Source organism: Lagenorhynchus albirostris, chromosome 2, assembly GCF_949774975.1.
Source record: "Lagenorhynchus albirostris chromosome 2, mLagAlb1.1, whole genome shotgun sequence".
NCBI lineage: Eukaryota > Metazoa > Chordata > Mammalia > Artiodactyla > Delphinidae > Lagenorhynchus > Lagenorhynchus albirostris.
Window position 1 is genome coordinate 73,185,040 of NC_083096.1, and position 23,873 is coordinate 73,208,912.

The window sequence follows — 23,873 nt, forward strand, 5'->3', positions numbered from 1 at the left end:
ACATAAGATTCTGTAGTGTTTTTCTTCACTGTAGAAGGCAATTATAAGACAAGGAAATAACAGTTAAGACAGATGCTTTGGTGAGAGGCAGATCAATAGAGGCCATGTGTTCTCAGTGAGGCTAGAACACTTTTAAGTCTCTAGATTTGGTCTTTTCTTATGTATCTAAGGTAACCAAGAGGTATTGAGGTTAAACCTCATTACAGTCGCCAGGTGGCATGAGAAATCATGCCTGGGGTTACTCAGTTCTTAGAGGGGCCCCCACTGATCAGAGACCTTTGGCTTGAAGACAGGGGTGGCATGCCCTGACCCTTTGCAGTCCTTGGCAGTGTGTGTTTCATTAGGCCCCTTGTGGAGTCATGGCCAGCTCCCAGCATGCCACCTTTCTGGCAAGAGTCCAAGGTGAGGGGCACAGGCTGGCTGTGTCTGTAGGATGAAAAGGGGGCCTGTTTCTCCTGGGGCATGTGGCCTGCGTCCTGTAGCCTTGATAGCCTTGTCTGGCGTTTGGTTAATCTGGGGCTGTGTGTCCGTGGCTGGGTCTTGGCTTAGCATGTGTCCCCAAGACCTTTCTTTTACACTGAGTGTGTGGATGCAGTGCTGACTGTAAGGAGTGGGGAGATTGACCCAGAAGCCCCAGGTCAGAGAAGAAACCCATTCCTCAGCCCCTCTCTCCATATCTGGTGCTGCTTCAAAGTCTTCAATGGCAGTAATTGGCTGGTTTCCCCTCTAGACCTTCTTGCCAGAGACCACGGACATTTATGACAAGAAGAATATGCCCCGGGTGGTCTACTGCATCCATGCACTCAGGTGAGAGACCGAGACTTTTGTCATCCAAGTTCCTCTAGGTGGATGCAACCAACAGTCAACAGCAACAAACATTGCAGCAGGGAGGATGGAAGATAGACCACAGGGAACACTTCTCAGAGGGACATTTTTGATCTACATAGTTTTGTTTAGACTTATGTGCATGCTGGAGGGCACATTTATGTGTGATCTGTGTGGATGAAGGGAAAGAGCAGGCAGGGAAGAGTGTTCAGCTTGTGACCGGGGTGCAAGGAAGTCAGATTAGGATGCATCTGGAGTGTCACATGCCGTCAGCGTGAATGGAGAAGGCTATTTAGTCCTACTTGCAGCCAGCCATCAGCAACCAGTTGGCTAAAGCATAGAAAGTAATTGACCAGTTCCTATGTCCATCATGTCATCTCTTCCTGACTTCATTTCCCACATCCTTTGAGGACTCTGTGCCTTAGCTTAGTGGGTCTCTGCTTGCTATGCCCTTTCCATCCTCCATCTCCATCCAGTGACCTGCCACTGAAATGTGTCCTTCCCTGTGAAGCCTTCGCAGTCCCCCCAGAGCTCCTACAGCATCTTATTTTTCTGCTATGGCATTGCCTTGTGCTGACTTACAATAACATCTCTCCCTGTGAATGGGGGATGACTTGCGGGCAGGTGCTGTATGGTCTTCATCTCCAAGTCCCTATAGTATCTCCTGCAAACCTATTATAGTCAGCATGTGCAAATGAATAGACCCCAATGCCTTCCATTGTTTCCTAGTCTCTTCCTCTTCCGGCTGGGATTGGCCCCTCAGATACATGATCTATATGGGAAAGTGAAATTCACAGGTAAGCCCGGCTCCTTCCCCAGCCACCACAGTCTGGGCAGGTCTTGGGGGTTCTGGGCCTGATGAAGGGCATCTGTGCTATCATTGCAGCTGAGGAACTCAGCAACATGGCCTCTGAACTAGCTAAATATGGCCTCCAGCTGCCTGCCTTCAGCAAGATCGGGGGCATCCTGGCCAATGAGCTCTCGGTGGATGAGGCTGCAGGTAGAGACCAGGCTCCCCTGCTGGGGTAGCTCAGTGAGTATGGGAGGACTCTGAACCTTATAGCCCCTGCATAAATCCTGGATACTTCTCATCATAGGCAGGGCCAACAGCCTACCTGGCTTGCCTGGCCCCTGTGGATGGAAAAAGGGGATGACATCAGAGTGGGGTCTGCAGCTGGTTACGCTGTAGCTGGACTGGGGTTTGCTCTGGCATCCTGACCTTGTCTTCATGTCCCCTCCTAGTCCATGCAGCTGTTCTTGCCATCAATGAGGCAGTGGAGCGAGGAGTGGTCAAGGACACCCTGGCTGCCTTGCAGAATCCCAGTGCTCTGCTGGGGAATCTTCGAGAGCCTCTGGCAGCCATCTACCAGGAGCTGCTGGCCCAGGCCAAGATGGAGAAGACTGCCAATGCCAGGAACCGCGTAAGGAGCCTTGGATGGCAGGGGCCGAAAGCTGGGTGGCCTGGAAAATCTCGAGTGAAACCAGGACTCCTATTTGTCCTGTCTCCGGAATCCAAAGTTGCCTAGAGAAACTAACTTGTCAGTTATTTTTGAGAAACAGGAGAGGAACTCAGGAGAATAATGGGAATTCAAAAGAGAAGATAGGGGAAAATGTTCTTGGGCAGGGCTGAGAGACTGGAATGTAGAACTGGATGAGATTAGACTGGAGATTCCAAAGGGTAGTTCAACTTAACTGTGTCAGTGCCAGGGGGTTAGATCCCACGATTTCCCCAGATTCCTTCCAACCAGACTGACCTTTGGCCTTTGGAAGACCCCCGGAAGAAGAAATAGTTATAGACAGGGAGGGAGGGGTAAGAAAGATTGAATTGGTTTTCCCAGGTTCCCCTCTCAATGTAGTTTTTGCAGAATGATGGAGAAAGCCAGGACATCTATGACTGCTACTTAACTCAGGCTGAAATCCAGGGCAACATCAACCATGTCAATGGTAAGAGAGAAAGACCAGGAGGGGTTTGAAGGGTAAGCCCCCGCCTAGGGAGTTATGGGGTTGGCTTCTCTCAGGCCAGAAGACCCATGACCTCACTTGGGCCAACACTTATTTCAAGGGAAGTTCAAAGTCAAGGCTGTGTGTGCTCTGTTTTATGTCTGTTAACGTCTGGAGAAGTGGTTGCTGTCAAGGGGGCTTCTGTTTGAATGGACATCCATAGAGTGGACAGAGGGAAAGGGGCAGGCTTTTCAGCTCTTGGTCCCAGGGGCAGTTGGTCTGGGGTCCTTCAAGAAGAGAGTTTGGAGAATGGTTGGGGGTAGGAGATCAGGGCAGGAGAGGCTGCTTGAAAGCCCAGGATGGAGCATGCCTCTACCTTTTTAGGTCAGGATATCCTCAGGGTATGGGGTAGTGAGATGGGAAGGCTGTGAAGATCAAGCTGAAGAATTTGGGCTGGGCCCTAGGAGCCCAGGGGGCAGGGGTGAGGGTAACCCTGGGCAGGCAGGAAGAGGGCTGAACTGGGGATATTAAGGGTGGGCTTTCTCACACTATCCATTATGGAGTCTTGGTCTTTGCAGTCCATGGGGCTCTAGAAGTTGTTGATGATGCCCTGGAAAGACAGAGCCCTGAGGCCTTGCTTGAGGCCCTTCAAGACCCTGTCCTGGCCCTGCAAGGAGTGAGGAGAGACTTTGCAGACTGGTACCTGGAACAGCTGAGCTCAGACAGAGAGCAGAAAGCACAGGTCAGGCTCTGTCTATGACTTGCTACCTCCTCTATCTGACTATAGGATGGGGGAGGGCCTCACCACTGTCAATTCTTTGTATTCAGTAAGTACTGACTATATGTTTAAATGGTTAAATTACCCCAAAGCCTAAGGGCCCATGCTGATCAGCTTCTGCCTTCTGAGAATCTCTCATACTGACCGGGGGGGGGGACCCAGGGGCAGTCCAGTAGGCAGTGATATGCTCCCCCATTGCTGAATTGAGGCCTCAAGTTAGCAATCTTATTTTCAATGCTGTTGACTTTCTCCCTGACACTATATTTGTGTTGCCTGTGTTGTTATTTCAGATGCTTGCTGGGTAAGAAAGAGCCAGAGGTTAGAGATGAGTTCTGAGGGATGGGTGGGCCAGGCTAGTCTGCCTAAAGGGGAGAGGTGGGGTTGAGGGTGGGTGACTGGGTGGACCTGGGGCTCATGCTGGCAGCTCCTGAAATATGTTCATGGTCCCAGGAGGACTCTCTTCTACTGCATCTCTTCCCTCTTCCAGGAGCTGGGCCTGGTGGAGCTTCTGGAAAAGGAGGAGGTCCAAGCTGGTGTGGCTGCAGCCAACATAAAGGGTGATCAGGAACAAGCCAGTAAGTCATCTCCAGACTGAGACCTGGTCTGGGTGTATCACTGGCTCTTGGGAGAGCATGTAACTCCTTTGCCAGCTTCTGTGTAGAGCAAGGTAGACGGCTGCCCGATTTTCCAGCTCCCCACCTAGTGTGCCCTATTCCTGGCCGCCTGGGGGGATGCTACAGGTAAGTTCATCAAGGCCCTGGAGATAATAACAGTCAGTACTGCACCAGGCTGGACTTCTAGGACAGGCAGTTTCCTTCTAGGCACCTCCCCTGTATTTTGACCGTTTCAACTTGGTTGAGTTCCTTTGGCTTCTGAAATATAGTGATGGCCCAGATGAGAGAGAAACTCATGATCCAGCTCAGTTTCCCTTAAAAACATGATATACAAATATAATTCTTTATTAAAAGAATGTGGGTTAGCGATTGTCTCCCTCCAAGGGGCTCAATCGGGATAGCAGGCGTGAAGAGACATAGAGTGCCGAGGCGCCATGCAGCAGCCTGTGGACAACCACACCTGGCACGAATGCTTGCCTCCGACTGGACTTGCTCAGTCACCCTTCACCTTTGTCTGGCAGGGCTCTCTGTGGCTACCTCATGGAGCCCCCAGGCCGCTCCTGGCTAACTGCCTGCTTATCGCTCAGTTCCTTGCTGTTGCCTGAATAATCGCTCAAGCACAGATCTGATCTTAGCTTCTTTGTTGAACATCTTCAGACCGTCGTGGCTTCTTCCATATTTCTCCTAGACTTTAGTCCCATCTCCTCAGCATGGTAGGTGAGACCTTCCAAATGTCTCCCCCAACCCTTCTCTTCACATCCCACCAGCCCAGTTGAGTCAGATGACCTGTTCTTCCTTGACTGCCCACAGCTTTGCCCACTGCCAGGCCTCTGGTCCTCTGGATTACAGTTCTCCCACGTTTTCACCAGTGGAAAGCAGATGAAAATATCCTGCAGAGCTGCCTCAAATGCCTCCTCCTCTGTGAAATCTTCCTACTCTCTCCCCCTAGAATCCCTCCTCCCCCACGCTGCCAGTGGATTTGCAGGGAGGGGAAGTACCTCTCACATAGCGGTGGCAGCAATGCAATGTAGGTAATTTTGTATCCTTATTTTTCCCCAGTGGATTTTGTGCTCCTTGATGTCAATGCCCATATCTGCTTGGCATTTTATAAGCCCCAGCATTTGAAAACTAAAACTACATAGATACACCAGGGCCCCTTTTTAGCTTACTCTCGCCCTTTGCAGCCCAAATGGCTCCACCTTGGAGCTAGTTCCCTATTCTTCTGCGCTGTCATCAAGATTTGGTCCCTGGAGCCCCTTGACTAACTTCATCTTAGTTGTGCTACATAGCCTCCTGTCAATCTTACGCTCACCACCCTAGGAATTCACCTCTGCTATGACAGCCACCTGCTGAGCTACTCAACTTCTAGGCCTGACAAATTGCTTCTTCCGGAGCCTCTTCTTAAAGCGACCCAACCCCTTTCCCTCCTGAATATTTAGAAACGCATTTTGAACCTAGCAGAGGTTCAAAGCCATTTCCCCTCAGAGATCGCCAGCAGAACCTAGTTAGCCAGGAGAGTGGAAATGGCACTGGATGCCCAGCCTGTACAGCCTCTCCCTCCTCCCCTGCAGTGCTCCAGGCTGTGCAGAGGATCAACAAAGCCATCCGGAGGGGAGTGGCAGCTGACACCGTGAAGGAGCTGATGTGCCCAGAAGCCCAGCTGCCTCCAGTGTACCCCTTTGCATCAGCTGTGTACCAGCAGGAGCTGGCAGTGCTCCAGCGGCAGCAGCAGGGGGTAAGCCCTAGAAATGAGGATCCAGCTCTTGGGTTCCCAAGGAGCTGGAGGAATCAGAGCAGTCAGTCCAGAGCACCCATGAGGGCACCCATAGATTCTGGCAAGAGATTAGGGGTGGGAGGTGGGCTACCATCCTTGCCATCCTGAGTGTATTATACTAGCAAATACCTTTGAGAAAACACTGCTTTAAACACTCATTTAATCCTAAAAGAACCCTATGAGATAAGTATTATTATTTCCATTTTAGAGATGAGGAAACAGATACAGAAGTTAAGTAACTTGCCCCAAACAGCTGTGGCTGGCAGTGCTGGGAGTGCATGCAAAGCTGAATATACTTGAAGCCTATGTTTTTAACCACTCTGCTGTCCCACCTCCCCCTGTCCATACAGCTTCTCTGATGGTGAGGTGATAGGGCCCTCCTGTAGGGACTTCCCAGCCTGTTGGAGGAGTTAGAACACACCCGAGGGCCCAGGCAGAGACACAGGGAGGAGTAGATGATGTAAATGGGAGATGACTTCATACTAGGGAAATGGAAGGGGCAGAACTCAGGCTAAGTCTGGGAAGCCTTCTTGGAAGAGAGGAGACTCAATAAAGAATCCTGGGCTTCCCTGGTGGCGCAGTGGTTGGGAGTCTGCCTGCCGATGCAGGGGACATGTGTTCGTGCCCTGGTCCGGGAGGATCCCACATGCCGCGGAGCGGCTGGGCCCGTGAGCCGTGGCCGCTGGGCCTGCGCGTCCGGAGCCTGTGCTCCGCAACAGGAGAGGCCACAGCAGTGAGAGGCCCGCGTACCGCAAAAAAAAAAAAAAAAAAAAAAAAAAGAATCCTAACCATAGCAGGCATCTGTAGACCATCGACTCCAGGCACGACACTCAGGAAGCTCATGGTCTCAATGTATGAGACTATAGTACAAGGAAGCATAAAATAAGTCCTAAGAAGTAAAGCATAGCGACTAATGTGGACTTTAGAGCCAGAATCCTTGAGTTAAATTTCAGCTCTACTGCTTCCTAGCTATGTGACCTTGGGCAAACTATTTACCTCCTCTGCCCCTCAATTCATACATAAAATGGGAACAATAATATATTTATTTCATAGGATTGTTGTAAGGATTAAATGAGTTAACATATGTGCTTAGAAGTGAGCCTGGCGTGAAATTTTTAGCCGCCATCATCATCATCATTATTATTATTATTATTATTATTTGCAGCATTCTATCTGTAGAGGACAGGAAGGGTGCTCCAGACAGGGAACAGCACAAGCAGATATTTGAGAAGGATGAGAAGACTGGGCAGGGAAGGGGCCCTTGGGTGTGTAGCACAGCACTGAGGAGCCCACTTTATCTTGTTCTCAGTGTGCCCAGGGCCTAGTGCAGTTCTTGGTGTGTGGTAGGGACCAGAAAGGAGCAGGTAGAGCTCACTGGTTGAATGTGGGCTCTGGTATCCGGCAGTTAGCTTTAACTTATATTACTTGACTATGGGTTCATCTGTGAAATAGGGATACTTACCTATTACCTCTTTGGCTTGTTATGAAAATTAACTGATAATGTGCACAGAGTACTTATACATTGAGCACATAGTAAGCACTCTCAAGTATTAAGTATGATTAATTATTAGTGAATGGATTAGGCCATAGGTGTTTTGAGACAGAGACTCTGGGATGTGGGAGAGTCTTGGGGGCAGGATGGCAGGCAGACCCCCGAGGCCCTTCACCAGCCCACTAGGGAATCAGCCCTCCCTCTGTTGTAGGAGCTTGGCCAGGAGGAGCTCTTCGTGGCCGTGGAGATGCTCTCAGCCGTGGTCCTGATCAACCGAGCTCTGGAGGCCAGGGATGCCAGCAGCTTCTGGAGCAGTCTGGTGAACCCCGCCACAGGGCTGGCCGAGGTGGAAGGAGAGAATGCTCAACGGTGAGAAAGGTTAAGGTTTAGCTGCATGTTGAGAGAGGGGATGGGTGGGTGATGGAGGGAATGTAGTCAAGAGTCCAAGATCTTGTGCTCGGAGACTAGCCTTCTGCATGATGCCCTGTTCTCCGGCACAGGCCAACCCTCTGGGTCTATTTGCAGTTCCCTGGCCTGTGTTTCTCCTGGGAGTTGGTGGGTTCACAGTCATTCCCCTTTCCTCCATTTATTTAATCTTTTATCACAAAGGTTTGAGTACCCACTCATGTGCCAGATACTTTTTATTTTTCAATTATTTATTTATTTATTTAGTTGCACCGGGTCTTAGTTGTGGCTCGCAGGCTCCTTAGTTGTGGCACATATGCTCCTTAGTTGCGGCCAGCAGGCTCCTTAGTTGTGGCATGCCAACTCTTAGTTGCAGCATGCATGTGGGATCTAGTTCCCTGACCAGGGATTGAACCCAGTCCCCCTGCATTGGGAGCTCGGAGTCTTAACCACTGCTCCACCAGGTAAGTCCTGCCAGGTACTATTCTAGGTGCTGGGAAACAACAGTGAACAAAACACAGTTCCCTGCTCTCTAACTTATGTGCTAGTAGAGGGAGACAGACAAAAAACAAACATGTCAAATGATTAGAAGAGCTATGGTGATTAAAAATACAGGGCAAAGCAGATAAAGGGTGGGGACATGGTAAGGGCAGTTTGTCTCTGCTACATGGTACGGTTATGGAAGCCTTCTTTGGTAGGGGGGTCATTTGGAGTGAGACCTAAAAGGCATAAGTGATGGCCATGAGCTATCTGGGGCACAGACCCTGAAAAAGAAGTGTCTTTGATGTGTTCAAAGAACACCAGGAAGCCACGAGGCAGAGTGGAGGGAGGGAGGGAAAATAATGGGAGAAGAAGTTGCAGAGGCTGAACCATGTAGGCCTCTGGCTTTTACTCTGAGTGAGGAAGGAAGCCACGGTGGGGGGGTTTAAGCGAGGAGGGAGATTATCTGACCTACTTTTAACAGGATCGCTTTGGCTGCTGTGCCGGGAATCGACTACCGGTTTAGAAGGGAAGAAGCAGGGAAACCTGTTAAATGTCTGTTGGAGTAACCTGGGCGAGAGTTGATGGAGGCTTGGCCTAGTGTGGTAGCAGTGGAGGTGGTGAAAAGGAGCCAGATTTGGGGTATATTCTGATAGCTGAACTGACAGGATTTGGTTATGTGGTGGATATGGGGTGTGAGAGAGACTGGAGACGAGTATGACTCCCAAGATTTTTGGCCTGAGAAGTTGGAGTAAACAATTACCAAGATGGGAAAGACTGTGGGAAACGCAGGTTGAATGGGGGGGATCGGGAGTTCAGATGTTTGCTGCTGGGCTTGCGGTGAATTTTGGCGTTCACGTGGAGATGCCGAGCAGGCAGCTGGCATTTATGAATGGGCTATTGGTGTACTTTTTGGAGTCATTAGAATATGGTGTTTCGAGCCATGAGATTAGGTGAGATCACTTAGGGTGTGAGCACGGAGAGAGGAGAGGCCTGAAGACTGAGTCTTGGGATGCTCCAACATTTAGAAGTGAGGGAGGAACCAGCAGAGGAGACTTAGAAGGACAAGCTGTAAGGCGAGACGAGAACCAGGAGAATGTGACGTCCTGGAGGTCAAGTGAGGAAAGTAGTCCAGAAGTTTCCCCTGACCTCTGGCTCATGGTGCACATACTACCCCCCTCATTCTCACTCACCTGGCTACCAGGTACTTTGATACTCTGGTGAAGCTGCAACAGGTGCATGGAATGGATGGGACCTTCCTGAGCTGGAATGATCTTCAGGCCACTGTGAGTCAGGTCAACGCCCAGGTCCAGGAAGAGACCAATCGTGAGTGGAGTCCAGGACTGGGGGAAGATGGCCCAATGCGGACAGCCCCATCCCTTAGCCATACGTCTGGGCCCTCTGCCCACCTATATCTCTCTTTCCCAGAGGTCCTTGCAGTCAGCCTCATCAATGAGGCTCTGGAACAGAACAACCCTGAAAAGACCCTCTCCTCCCTTCTGCTTCCTGCGGCTGGCCTGGACGATGTCAGCCTTCCTGTCGCCCCGCGGTACCATCTCCTCCTCGTGGCGGCCAAAAAGCAGAAGGCCCAGGTGAGGCTTGGGCTGGCTGGGTTGGTCACCAGAGCAGGAAGAATATCCCCTATGGGTTATGCACCCTGGGAAAGCCAGTCTGATGGACACTGTCCCTTCTGGGGATGCGAGGCATCGGGGGTTCTGATCTGGCCATGGGGAAGAAGGGCAGAGTTCTGGTCGCCAGCACAGAGCGAAAGGTGGGGGCCTTGTGCGTGGGAAGAGCACAGGTCTGGGAGCCAGAAAACCCAGACTGGATTCCCTGCTCTGACACTCAGTGACCATGTGACTTATAGCAATTCCCTAACATCCCTGAGCTCTCCTTATACACCAGTAAAATACCACATGCCCTGGTCCTACCTACCTACTGGAATGAGGGTAAAAACCAAGTGAGTTGAAGAATGTGGCAGGGTTTAAAACCTGTAACATCCAGAGCAGGCGGCAGCGTAGAGAGTGGCTGAGGACAAGGACTCCTGCATCCTTGTCCGGGTTGCATCCAACTCCAGGTTGCATCCTGGCACCTGACCCTGCACGTGTTACTTACCCTCTCTGGGCCTCAGTTCCCTCACCTACAAGCTTGTGATAATAGTGAACTTGTCTCAGAGTTATAGGGTTTAAGTGAGGTAATATGACAACAGTACTAGTTAAGGTTGATGGAGTTCTAACTCTGTTCCCGAGCATTGTCTTATGTGCTTTGCAAGTTTCAGTTCATAAGAAAGTGCTTTAGAACACTGCCTGGAACACAGTGCTCGATAAAATGTTAGTTTAGAACGTTCACTCTATTAATGAGGAGAGCTGGGAGGGAGTAGAGTCTGAGGTTGGGGTTGGCTAAAGCAAGGGAGGGAACAAGCCTTACAGCGTGGCAAGCACAGGCTCACTTGACCCGTGGTCACATGCAATCTTCCCACTGCCTTGTGCGGCAGAGGACCATGGAGAGGAATGGGAAGGAGAGGGTGAAGGTCAGGGTCAGATGGGCCCAAGAAGCTGTGAGTTGAGGCGTAGGGGAATGGGGAGGAGGGGCAGGTAAGTGTGGCCTCCGGCATGGGCTCTCCCTGGACATGGCTCAGGCACAAGGGCAGGGAGGTGAGCTGTTGAGAGGATGGCGGATGCTGAGGGTTTAAGAGGGTTCTGGGGGTGCTGTGGCCAATCTGAGCTGATGCTTGGCCTGAAAGCAGGGTAGGAAAGAACCTTGTGAACCTGGCAGCAGTCCAAGGGAGACATAAGGCCATGCCCACGCAGGGTAGGCAGAGGGGAGTGGAGACTGCTACCCTGTGGCTCCCAAAGTGGGCCTGCAGTTTGGCTCCCCTGGGCAGCTGGGCTTGGGGAGACCAGCCTGGGCTCTCATCTTGTCCCATCTCTCTCAATTTACCAGGTGACAGGGGATCCTGGAGCTGCGCTATGGCTGGAAGAGATCCGCCAGGAAGTGGTTAGAGCCAACCAGGACACAAACACAGCTCAGAGGAGTAAATGGGCGGCAGTGGGGGCAGGAGTGGGGGGAGAGGGGTTGGGGGAGGCAAGGAGACGTGGGCTCAGCGGGAGCCTCCCCAGTCACCTCCTTCTCCATTTCAACCTCTTTGGGGAGGCAGGCCAGAATGAGAACAGGGCTGCTGTTTCGACCGTAGGATGGATTTCCTAGCAGTCAGCTGGGCAGGAAATCCTCAGGAGTCGAGAGCCCATAGTCCACCCACTGCCTCCTTCTGTGCCTTCCTGTGTACACTTTCCTCCTACAATGTGAGCATGTGAAACCACATGGGGGTCAAAAACCCATCCCGTTTTCTACTGGTAGCTTGAGTCTGGGTTCCAACAATCATCTCTGGTTAGAGAATGTTCAGTCTTGAAGTTGGCGAAGAGGGGTTGGCTTTGAGGAAAACTAGGCAAGGTCAGTACAAATAGACACTGGTGTTATTTCTGGTGTGGGGTGCTGATGGTGTTAGTTTTCAGTGTCTGGAGTCCATCTGTCCATCTGTCTGTCTGTGAGTGACTGGAAGGCAGGGGCTGCATCAACTCCCCCCACTTCTTGGACTTTATTCTCCTCCTAAAAGACTGTCTTGAGGCTTTCTGACCATATCCTGCCCTGGAGCTTCTGTACAAGCTGACTTTCCTTTTACCAAGCCCCAGCCCAGCCCTACACAGCCTTCCTCCAGGAAGCCTTCCTTGATTGCTAGCTTTTCCTCCAAGCACAGCTGCATGCTGCTTCTTTTCATCTGTGTCCATCCTGGGATGTCCTTGTCCCTTCCATCAGGCAGAGTGGTTTTGTGTCCTTCTTCTCTGGATCCCTTCCCAACAGACAGGACAGGGCGTCTGGGAGGGGCTCAGAAAGATTGACCACTTCCTCCCAATGCCCCTATTAGTGGCTCTTGGTGTGGCCGCCATCAATCAGGCCATCAAGGAGGGCAAGGCAGCCCAGACAGAACGGGTGTTAAGGAACCCCTCCGTGGGCCTCCGAGGGGTGGTTCCTGACTGTGCTGACGGCTACCAGCAAGTCCTGGAAGATGCCATGGCAAAGAAGCGGCGCCCAGGTAGTGGCCTTACCATGTCCCTCTGTTCTCTGCATGCCTCAGCCACCTCTAGCCTCCTCTGAGCCTTCTCTGCTTACTTGGTTTCTGCTTAGGGGATACAGCGCTCTGGGTTCAACATGACATGAAGGATGGTACCGCCTACTACTTCCATCTGCAGACCTTCCAGGGGACCTGGGAGCGACCCCCCGGCTGCCGCCTCAACACCTCCCACCTGACTCGGGAGGAGATCCAGGTTGGCGGGCCCCTGCAAAGGAGGGGGCTCATGGATGGGAAGTTTCCTGCGGGAGGGGCTCCCAACCACCAGGACACCAAAGGCTCTCTCTCCTACTTCCGCAGTTGGCCGTCACCAAGATCACCGCTGCCCACGACCGCCAACAGCTCTGGAAGGCCAATGTGGGCTTCATTATCCGGCTCCAGGCCCGCCTCCGCGGCTTCCTGGTTCGGCAGAAGTTTGCTGAGCGTTCCCACTTTCTGAGGAGCTGGCTCCCAGCAATCATCAAAATCCAGGTAGCAGGCTCTGGCCATCTGAGGCTTCAGGGCCTGGACATACCTGAGCTTCAGGGTTTTCTCCCTACTTCTTGCTGAGTGGAGTTGGGACGATCTTTTGGCCTCTGAACAGTAGTGATTAAGAGCGTGGATTCTGGAGCCCAGACTACTTGGGTTTGAATCCCTGTTCCACCAGGTTAGCTGCATGGCCTCAACAAGTTATTTACTCTCTCCCAGTTTCCTCATCTGAAAACGAGGAATCTGGAAATTGTATCACCCACCTTATAGGGTCGTTCTGAGGTAATATCTAAAGTACATCTAAACAGTACCTGGCAGATAGGCAAGAGCATGGTATAAATGCTAGTTACTGTCATCATCATCACCCTCCAGAGGGTATGAGAGCTGCTTTTGAGCTTCTGCAGGGGGAGAGTAGAAGATCTAGTGAGACATCAGGGTTTAGACACCAGGAGGACTTCCTGCCTAGAAAAGGAGTAGTGAAGAGGTGGTGGTGGTCAAACAGAAAAGGAGTGGAATCCCTTATGGAAAGAACTCTACCTTTTCTCTCCAGCCAGCCTTTCCATTTTTATTCTCCCAACCTGTGGATGGTCCAGTGTGGCCTCTGAGACCAACCCCCAAGTAACTGGGGCATGAGGCCAACTGGGAAGATAGGCCTCGGGCCCAGGCACATTACAAGCCAGGAACAGTGGGAGCTGAGCAAACAGAGACCTCCTCAGGCAGATGTGACCTGGAGGGCCTCGTGGCAATGTTGGCAGTGTAAAAGAGACTTTATTTAATGAACACCTCTAAATGCCCAGTATCTGCGAAGGATGCCACTTGGCACTGGGCAAGGGTGAGAGATGGGTGTGAGAGACACAGGTGAGTGATCACATCTCTCCCATCGCAGGAACTGGAATACAGTGGATGTGAGATATTGTGATAGTAGGGATGCAGAGATAATACCAGAGAACCCCAAGGGAGACAGAAGCACAGACTGAGACTGGCCAATGGCCCTTGATTATGATCTGGGACATGTGGTGGTCATTGAGAACTCAGGCTTTGGAGTCAGAGGCTACAGTTTGCCTCTTGGTCCTACTACTTCTGGGCACCTTACTTAAGCCTCTCCAGCACTCAGTTTCCTCATGCATAACGGTGGTACTCGCCTCATGTTGATTGTGAGGGTAAAGTAGGAAAATTACATGTAGCACTTAGTGCAGTACGTCCTCTATTGGTGGGAGCCATTACGAGATGTACATTTCGGGGCATTGGTCCCAGAATTCAAAACAGAACCTTAATAATCAGCATTTAGTGGTCTAAATCATAGGAATTCCGCCCTCCTGAGCACAGCCTGGCATCTCACAGCAGCTCTAAGGAGCAGAAGAGCCACACCAGCAGTGGGAGAGGGCACAACGTCCGAAGGCGAGTTTGCTACTGAGCCTGGATGTGTGCCAGCTCTGGCCTGGGTCCTGGGAGACAGAGAAAGGGAGAGGGGGCCCAGAGCCCCAGGCTACCTGCTCTCCAGCTAGCAGGTGTGAGACTCAGAAACGAAGCAGCTTGGGTGTGCTGAGGCTTTCATCTCTCCTGAGAGGTCTGACCCTGGCCAGGACCCCAGTCAGGGTCCTGAATTCTGACCAATCCAGGTTTGGAGGCCTTCTCTTTAAGGAGCAGCCAGGTGGGGGTGGGTAGGTGGTAAGAGCAGAGAGGAGACCCCTCTGCCTTTCCCCACAGCAACTGACAATATGTCAGGCAGTACCTGGAGTAGGAGGGGAAAGAGTGCTGAGGAAACGCACAGACTTGGGGCTTCCTGGCCTCTCGGCTCCAAGATGGACAGCTGGTATCATGGGGCCAAGCTGTCTCTTTTATATCCTTTCCCAACAGAAGGACGGTGTAAGTCTTAGGGGAAAGCCTGGCCAAGAGAGCTGGCTTTAGAAGGGGCTGGGAGGGCCAGTTGTCTGCAAGGGGATGCTCTTAACGCACCAAGCCATGGCAGTGTCAGCGGCAGAGAGTTCTCCAGGGCCTGAGCTCTCAGGAGATGCTTAATGCGTTCCCTAAAAGACAGGATTTCAGTGGGTAGAGACAGGGCTGGGGTGAGGGTGGGCACAGACAGAGGTTCAGGGGCAGAAGATCATAAGGCATGTTTAGAAGAAAGTGAAATGTCTGAGGTGGTTAAAATCCTTAAGGAAGTAGGGATCAGTAGACAGATAGGAGTGTGGGGTCAGATGGTTGAGAACTTCTGGAAATTTGGGGGCTGGAAGAAACATGGTCTAAGTGGTACTTTAGGAAAATTAATCTCACACAAGCTTGGGGGTGAAAGGGAAGAGGCTCCTAGGAAGGAGACCAAAACAGAAGGGAGCCATGAGATTTGTGTCTTAGGGACCAAAGGGGATGTGATTTATGGAGGAGATGGTCATATAGACCCTTTGCAGCAGACTAGCAGTGGGGAGGGGCATCAGCCTGACAGCTGAATTACTGGGGGCCTTAGAGGGAAGATTTGCTGAGAGCTGGAATTCAGAGCTGAATGGTAGAGTTGTAAGGAGAAGGGTGAGTTATGAGAGCATGAATGACCTGCTGCCCAGATGGCCATTGGCAGAGATGGTGGGCACACAGCTCTGTGCCTGCATACACTTTCCACCTGTGCCACCATGTGCCTCTGCAGACCATGGAGTGTGTGACAGAGTGTGGGTAGTCTTTATGTGGGTGGATGAGTATGTTGGGGGGGTTATGGTACATGCTGTGGTGAAGCTGGTGAGTAGATGTATGCTTTATTAATATCTTTTACGCTTGTATCTTAACAGTTGTTTCTATGAGGAGGTGTTGCTTAGCATGAGTGTGTATGTTTGATTGCATGGTGCAAGCGTGAGTGTGGGGTGGGGGGGACCAGGGAGTGTGGCAGAGGGTATGATTGGCTACATGCAGACATTTGATCTTCCCCATGAAGTTGGAAGTGCTTTGAGAGCAGGGCCAGTCTCCCCTTCCTTCCCCCTCTACTTTCCTGCCTCCCCCCACCCCCTGCCCCTTCCCTGGAGATCCCAGGACGAGGCTTTTCCCACAGGCTTCTCAGGCCAACAGGGACCAACTGTGGTTACCGCTTTTTCCCTTCTGATCTCAGGCTCATTGGCGGGGTTACAGACAGCGGAAGATTTACCTGGAACGGTTGCAGTATTTAAAAGCAAACACGAATGCTATAATCAAGGTAGCTATCATGATTTGGGTGGGTTCCTGTCCTTCTTGAAGGACTCTCTGAGAACAGTTTTTAGTCCCCTCACCTATGACCTCTAGAGATGGCTGGATTGGCCTGGAGAGTGGGCCCTGACCCTGGAGCTCTGAGGCAGTGTGTCTCTGCCCCCAGATCCAGGCTTGGGCCCGGATGTGGGCAGCTCGGAGGCGATACCGGAGGCGTCTGGGCTACTTCCAGAAGAATGTGAGTGTCATCCCACTCCCCCTGTCCCCATATCCAACCTTTATCCATGAGACCAGAGCACAGGCAGCCGGCAACCCTTTTCCCATCTGTGTTCCTGGCAGGTTAACTCCATCGTGAAGATCCAGGCATTTTTCCGAGCCAGGAAAGCCCGGGATGACTACAGGATGTTAGGTAAACTGCCTGGGTTCCCTCCTCTGTCTGTGCAAGTGTCTGTCTTCGCGAGTTTCCTGGCTTTCAGCAGTTAGCAAGGTAGAAAGTCACACGACCCCACAGCTCACAAACTGGGACCTTAGAAAAGTTGTCTGGCCTTCTTAAGCCTTTTTCTCTCACTAACAGCTGATGTTCCCAACCTTGAGCATGCCTCAGGACCCAGGGTGGGTGGAGGAATGAGGAGATGTGCTCCTGCCTTTGCAGATACCCCGGTTTGATGGGAGGGATAGAAAGGGAGGTCCAGATATCCCTCCTGGGGCCACATAGCGGGTAAGGGGAAGGTACAAGTTGTCTGTGCAGGAATGTGGAACAGAGGTGGTAACAAACGCCCCCTGCCCCACCCCAGTAAGAGATAGCCTCATCACAGGAAAAGCCCCTCTAACAAGGTTCTGTCTGTACCTCTGTACCAGTCTTAGATTATCTTCCTGTTGCTATCACACAAGCAAAAAAAAAAAAAAAAAGAAAGAAAGAAAAGGACCTTTCTCCTCTCCCTAGAGTTCCAGCCTTCCCCAACTTTGCCCTCTTCCCTGACCCATGATTCCTCCACTTCCCGCCCTCTGTGGCCCAACACACAGGAAGCCAGGCAAGGTACCTGGGGTCCTCTCTGCAGTGCTAGGAAACTTGAGGAGGAGCTCTTGAGGGAGCTCCATCTTCGTGCCCCATGGTTCCCAGTAGTTGGGCATACATCTAAAGCCTTAAAGAGGTCCTTCTAGGCTGCTCTTGGCTCCTGTTCTTAAAGCCCAGAAACCCAGCCTTGGAGGTCCCCCTCCTTTCGGTGAAGTGGACTAGTGGTCTATCTCCAGGTTTGCCTCCAGCCCGTGGGTTTCCGAAGAGGTAGGCCCCTTTTCTTCCTGGGCCTGAGGCCACACCTGTGGGCTTCAAGGTTGAGTACACTGTTCAGGAATCATCTCCCTTACCTCCTTAGTCCATCTTCCCACCCTGTCCTGCCGGCAGGGGTACCATCTGCCCCTATCTAGCCACAGACACTCGGTCCATCTGCTTCCGGGCAGCTAGCTGCTTTTCCCTCCTTACCTCTCCCCAGCCTGGCCCTTTCTGTTTTTTCTCTTGCTGTTGCATTAATACCACTACCCTGACCATCCTTGATCTCTTTTTCTTCTCTTTAGTTTATAGTTTTTCTGGAAGAACTTGTTTTTCCCAGGTCTGTCTCCCAATTTCATTAGCCCCAGCTCCACTCAGGGCACTGCCACTTACTAGCTGTGTGGCCCTAGGCAAGTTACTAAACTTCTTTATTGCCTCCATTTTCTCCTTTGTAAAATGGAGATAATGATCAGGTATGGTTGTTGTGAGGATTAAGTGAGTTAAGGTGCTATATCTCGTTGAATCCAAGATGCCATCAGCTGTCTTCCATTGGTTTATCCATTCTTCACTCCTCAAAGATCTGTCTTCCACACAGTAGCCAGCGTGATCCCATTAAACCTCGTGATCTTGTCACTCTCCTTCTTGAAACCTGTCAGGGACACCCCATTGCCCTGGGGATAAAGTCCAGTCTCCTAAACACAGCTTCCAAAACTCTCTGATCCAACCTCTCCCTGCACCTCTGACCTCACTGCCCTCCAGCCCTGTCCCTCAGCACCTGCACCCTCCACACTGTGTTACAGGCATTATGGACTTCTAGCACTTCCTAAAACAGCGAAGTGCACTCCCTCTCACCTCCTTTTCACAGACATCAGGTTGGGTCTCACCTCCTCCCGGAAGCCTTTCTTCACTCCGCAGGTAGCCTTTGGTGGCCCGCTTTCACTTTCCCAAAGGTCCCCATGCTTGCCCCTCTCAGAGCACTAACCGCACTGTAGAGAATTGTGGTTTATTTGTCTGCTTCCCTTACTGGACTGCCTTTAAGGACCAGGCCTGGTTTTGTTTATCCTCCAAATCTGACTCCTTCATTTCTTACTAGCTGTGTAACCTAGGGCAAGTTACTTACCCTTTCTGTGCCGGAGTGATTTCCTCAGTAAGTTACAGTGTGCTGACCTCACAGGGTTGTTTTAAGTATGTTAAAGCACTTAGAACAGTTTCTGTTCCATAGTGAACATTATATGTCTTAGTTGATATTTTGTTGTTATTCCCTGTAGCTTAGCTCACAGGCTTCTCTTTGCTCAAATATCATTCCAAAAGAGATTCAAGGAGAATCCATCTAACTCTGACCTCCCTATATTATAAAACCCATTGAACATTCCTTCTATCTGTGCTCCCCTGACGCAGACACTCCTGACAGAGGAGGGTCGTGTGAGGGTCAGGCAGGGCTGAGTGGAGGCTGATAGGTGGAAGTGAACTTGGAATGAAGGATGAGTAAGTTGGCCCAGCAGGAGTGGGGAGTGAATCAGAATAGGGGAGCCTAAACGGATCATCAGAGGATGCTAGGGCTCTGACTTTGGTGTGGGAGGTCACCGAGATAGGCCCAGGTTGGGGGTGAATCCAGGCAGGGGAAGGACAGCTCTTGTGTCATCCCTAGTTATAAGATAAGGAGCTCGGGGACAGGACTGGCTGGGAGGCTGCCCACTGCCCTCCAACTGCAGGCAGAACTAATTAGAAGAGGGCTGGGGTTGGGGACCTGCTAGCCTCAAGCAGAATGGACGCTGAGGGAGGGGTTACTGGGGAAGGGGGCTGGAGAGGAAGCCTCTAGTGAAGGCATGTCTAATCCTGGCGCCTCTGTCCCTCCTGCCAGTCCACGTGCCCCATCCCCCTCTCAGCGTGGTATGCAGATTCGCCCACCTCTTGAATCAAAGCCACCAGGACTTCTTGGCTGAGGCAGAGCTGCTGAAGCTCCAGGAAGAGGTGGTCAGGAAGATCCGGTCCAATCAGCAGCTGGAGCAGGACCTCAATCTCATGGACATCAAGATTGGCCTGCTGGTGAAGAATCGGATCACCCTGCAGGTGAGGGGCCCACTGGCCCACCCTTCTCCCAAATCTAGCTGCCTCTGGAGAGGTGATGCTGGCCATTCTCTGGTTGCTAATCAAATATTTTTTAAATGTCTGGATTTTATCACGTGGCTCAGTGCAGTGGTCCTCTGCCCTTCTAGTAATTTGTTGGGGCACATGATATAGCAGGAAGAACACCGGACATAAAATTGGAATGGCTGGCTCTGCTGATTCCTAGCGATGGGACTGTGGGCTGGTCTTTTAACCTCTAGGTCTGTTTCCTCATTAAAGTAAAGTGGGAATAATGAGAGTGCCTACCTCACCAGGCCAAATGTAAAAATAGATGTGAAAGCTCCTTAAACTGTAAATTACCATACAAATATGCAGTGACGGGGTGGAAGTGATATAGTGATATCTCCACCTCAAATCTGTACAACAGTCTAATAAGAAATAATAGCAGAAACGAATAGACATGGTGCCTCAGTCTGGTAACCCACTTCTCTCTGGGGACTCACCCTGTGACAGCAGAGGTGCCAGATGGAGTCTCGGGGCAGTAGGAGGCCCTTTCTCACCCTAGAACTGTTTATCTCCCTTGGCTCATTCCTTGAATACCTTGAACAGCAGAAAGCCCTGGCTCTTCGAGGCACTGATTCTAGACCATATGTTCTGTGCTCTGTGCTGGCCTGGGTCGGTGGTATCACCCGCTCCCCCGTCCCTGCAGGAAGTGGTCTCCCACTGCAAGAAGCTGACCAAGAAGAATAAGGAACAGCTGTCAGATATGATGGTTCTGGACAAGCAGAAGGGATTAAAGTCGCTGAGCAAAGAGAAACGGCAGAAACTAGAAGCTTACCAACACCTCTTCTACCTGCTCCAGGTGAGCAGAGGACTTTGGAAGGAGATATCTCCACTATCTCCTGAGGGTCTGGGACCTTGAGGCCTTCATGTCTGTGCCTTTACCTGCAAGTAAGGTGTTCTTTCCCACAGTCCTAATGCCTTGTACCCAGGGAAGGAAACTACCTCTGTTCATTTGTCTGGAATGTTCCCAGTACCCCCCAGAAAGTGTGACAGTGTTCTCTATTCCAAGTTCCAATCAGCAAAACCTTTCTTTATCTGATCACTAGTCCTCAAGGTGCGTTATCAGCTATTCTTATCTCCCCCATTGCGTACAGACTCAACCCATCTACCTGGCCAAGCTGATCTTTCAGATGCCGCAGAACAAAACCACCAAGTTCATGGAATCAGTGATTTTCAGTCTATACAACTATGCCTCCAACCGCCGAGAGGCCTATCTCCTGCTCCAGCTGTTCAAGACAGCACTCCAGGAGGAAATCAAGTAGGTTTTCCAGATGCAAAGGAATGGGAAGAGAATGGGTGAAGAGATGCCACTATTAGCTCCTTCACAAGGTGACAATTTATTGAGGTTTGAAGGTAGAAATGGAATCAGAAGACCTCTTTTCTCTGTCTCCTATGGAGACAAGCCATCTCCTGGGACAGCATGCAGGGAGGACATGCGCTGACATGTTAGCACAAAGGCCGAGACAGAATGTTAGCACAAAGGCCGAGACAGAGATAACAAGACATTCCTTAACAGGAGGGATAACAGAGCAGGCTTTAAAGAGCCAAAAATCTCAAAAGGAAAAGCAGCTATTTTACACAGAGGCAGGAGACCAGCTTCAATTGCCTCTTGACCCATAGGTCGAAGGTGGAGCAGCCCCAGGACATGGTGACAGGCAACCCAACGGTGGTGAGGCTGGTGGTGAGATTCTATCGTAACGGGCGGGGGCAAAGTGCCCTGCGGGAGATCCTGGGAAAGGTGATCCAGGATGTGCTGGAGGACAAGACGCTCAGCATCCACACAGACCCTGTCCACCTCTACAAGAGCTGGATCAACCAGACCGAGGCCCAGACAGGGCAGCGCAGGTGAGCCGACGGGCAGAAGGAGAGCTCTCTGATCAGCTCAGTCTTGGGCCTCACTGGGGAAGCTTGAGCGTGCTTTGAAGGTGGCATATAAATGAGCATGCTGATTTATGCAAATATGACACCAGCCCTATAGGACGAAATGTGGTAGCCTTTAGACCCCCTCTGGTAATTAACATGGAACTGCTGTAAATGACACCAGACCTGGTGTGCTTAACATAGAATGAGCACAGATGAATGTGCAAATGTGTTTAATTGTCAGTGCTTGCAAATGATAGGTCAGATTTACTGGGAGTTGGGATATGGACTCCTTATTGATAGGGGTATAGTTGAATATTCAAATTTATAGATGAATAGGCAAATGAGATAGGGGGAGAAATAAGTTGGCCTTATAGATTGGAGGCATTAACTCAGGTGCATAGGTACTAGGGAAATGGAGCCGCTAAGGAGAGTAGGCAGTGCTGGTGGCTTCTCTGGGTGGCACGCGGGCGTATAGTTTGGGGGTGGCCCAGCCTTTCCCACCACCACAACTACCAAAGATATGCAGGGTGGCCCTCTGGTTCCCCTTAGGATCTTTCCACAGACTCCAGGTCCTCCATTTCCTCCTACACTCTTCCACCTCCCCCTGGGTGCTCCATCTCTTTCTTCTTCCACCCACATCAGTCTAGTCCTCTCCGAGTCCTTTCTCTTATTCTGGCCTAATCCCCTTAAGCATATGCTGGGCTGCCCTCAGCGTGTATGTATGAGATCTTGTTGTTAGATGAATTTAGGGGGTAGAGCCTTAGGGAGGGGAGGCCATGGGAGGGGCTTCTGGCTGATAACTTGTCTCTCTCTGCCCATAGCCACCTCCCCTATGACATCACCCCAGAGCAGGCCTTGAGCCACCCCGAGGTCCAGAGACGACTGGACATCTCCCTCCGCAACCTCCTTGCCATGACCGATAAGTTCCTTGCAGCCATCATCTCATCTGCGGACCAAATTCCGTATGTGCAACAGCCGCACACCAGCCTAGGCACAGGATCTCAAGAGGGCCAGGCCGTGATGGGGAGAGCAGAGCAATACTGAAGGATGGAAGCAGGAAGGGAAACTGGTCTCGAGGTGCTCAAGGGCTTCAGGAGATGGGTGGAGAATGCCCAAAGCCCTGGCTAGAGACTTGCGCTGGAATACAGCATGCAGGTCTGTGTGGGCAGTCAGGACATCACTGGACCAGAGAAGGGAACCTCAAGTGATTATGGGGACATATTATTGTCTGAGTGTAAGTGGTGGACAATATAAAACTCTTCAGTCCACAAAGTCAAAAATAAGAAAACTTCAAACCAGTGAACACTTGATAAAGGTCCTTTCCTTTCTTAAAATTTAGTCAATAATTATTTTTTGGAAAACAGATGATTGAAAACGGTGAGAAGGTGGGCCTCATCTAGATCATCACTCAGCCAACCTGCCTTTCTGGTGCTCAGTAGTGCACGGGGCAAGGTGGGGATGCTGCAGAGGGGAGCCCACAGAGTTCAGTACCCTGCTTTCCAAACCTGGAGGACTGGATTAAGGATTTAAAATTAGGATTCAGAAAAGGTTGTCCTAGGACTAATAAAGGAAAGTACACAGTGAGCTGTAAACTTCTGTCCCTGACACCCTAGGAGGTGGAAATCGCTTTTAAAGGTATTTAATTAAATTTGTAGGTGGCACACCCATAGTAGGAATAATAATTAAGTCTAGCATGTTCAAATAGCACTACCGTTACTTTCACAGATGTAGTTTCACTTGATCCTCATAAAAACACTATGAGATACAGAGGGCAAGAATGAACATTCCCATTTTCCAGATGAGGGAACAAACTTATAAGTGGAGCACAACAGCCTAAGCTGACATCTCTGGTTAGTGGTAGAATCAGGACTGGATGCTTCTACTCCAGTTCATTGTGCTCCTCGGCCCCTGCCTCTAGCCCTGACCAGGCCCTTCACAGATGCTCTGTGATAACAGCCTCAGAGCCTCCCAGGCTGTCCTGGGATGGGATTCTGGCTGTGGGTGTCAGACACCTGAGGTACAGGCTAAAGGTGCCTCTGTGGGGAGTGCGGGATGAATATTGGGATCTGGGGTGTTTCCCAGGGGAGACTAAGGGGGACCAAAGAAGAGGCTCTCAGGCCAGGTTGGAGGCTGCGTGAGAGCTTAGTGGCTGACTGGGCCCTGGTCCTTGGTGCTGACATAAGGGCAGGAGGGAGGGACAAGGCCCAGAGATGTTTGGAGGAAGGCAGCAGGGAGCTGGCTGTGGATAGGGGAGGGCCAGTGCTTGAGCTCAGCTCTCGGGTGGCTGAGCCCAGGGAAGGAGAAGCAGGCACTCAGGCCTGGGGTGGGTGGGTAGGACCATAGCGCACCTATTGCTTTGCCCCCAGGTATGGGATGCGATATGTGGCCAAGGTCCTGAAGACAACTCTGGCAGAGAAGTTCCCCGACGCCACAGAGAATGAGGTCTATAAGGCAAGTGTTGTCTCCCATCCCCCACCTCTTGCGCTCTCCTTTGCCCCGATGGTGCCTGTGAACCCCCAGACTGACGCAAAAGGACAGAAAACCCTAT

General features: G+C 51.2%; 1 protein-coding gene across 1 annotated transcript in view; it reads left to right on the forward strand.

Moving 5' to 3' along the window:
* The window catches only part of IQGAP3 (IQ motif containing GTPase activating protein 3), a 40,525-nt gene that overhangs the window by 8,872 nt on the left and 7,780 nt on the right, over positions 1-23,873 (forward strand). The window contains exons 5-28 of the mRNA XM_060136129.1: positions 731-807; positions 1,555-1,622; positions 1,712-1,825; positions 2,068-2,246; positions 2,682-2,769; positions 3,330-3,508; positions 4,032-4,119; positions 5,730-5,893; positions 7,636-7,793; positions 9,514-9,635; positions 9,738-9,901; positions 11,253-11,343; positions 12,232-12,399; positions 12,492-12,631; positions 12,736-12,906; positions 15,992-16,075; positions 16,232-16,303; positions 16,405-16,474; positions 19,194-19,402; positions 20,109-20,261; positions 20,557-20,720; positions 21,083-21,307; positions 22,147-22,287; positions 23,692-23,776. Coding sequence (XP_059992112.1) covers positions 731-807; positions 1,555-1,622; positions 1,712-1,825; positions 2,068-2,246; positions 2,682-2,769; positions 3,330-3,508; positions 4,032-4,119; positions 5,730-5,893; positions 7,636-7,793; positions 9,514-9,635; positions 9,738-9,901; positions 11,253-11,343; positions 12,232-12,399; positions 12,492-12,631; positions 12,736-12,906; positions 15,992-16,075; positions 16,232-16,303; positions 16,405-16,474; positions 19,194-19,402; positions 20,109-20,261; positions 20,557-20,720; positions 21,083-21,307; positions 22,147-22,287; positions 23,692-23,776 — 3,174 coding nt within the window. The remainder of the gene's footprint in view (positions 1-730; positions 808-1,554; positions 1,623-1,711; positions 1,826-2,067; positions 2,247-2,681; positions 2,770-3,329; positions 3,509-4,031; positions 4,120-5,729; positions 5,894-7,635; positions 7,794-9,513; positions 9,636-9,737; positions 9,902-11,252; positions 11,344-12,231; positions 12,400-12,491; positions 12,632-12,735; positions 12,907-15,991; positions 16,076-16,231; positions 16,304-16,404; positions 16,475-19,193; positions 19,403-20,108; positions 20,262-20,556; positions 20,721-21,082; positions 21,308-22,146; positions 22,288-23,691; positions 23,777-23,873) is intronic.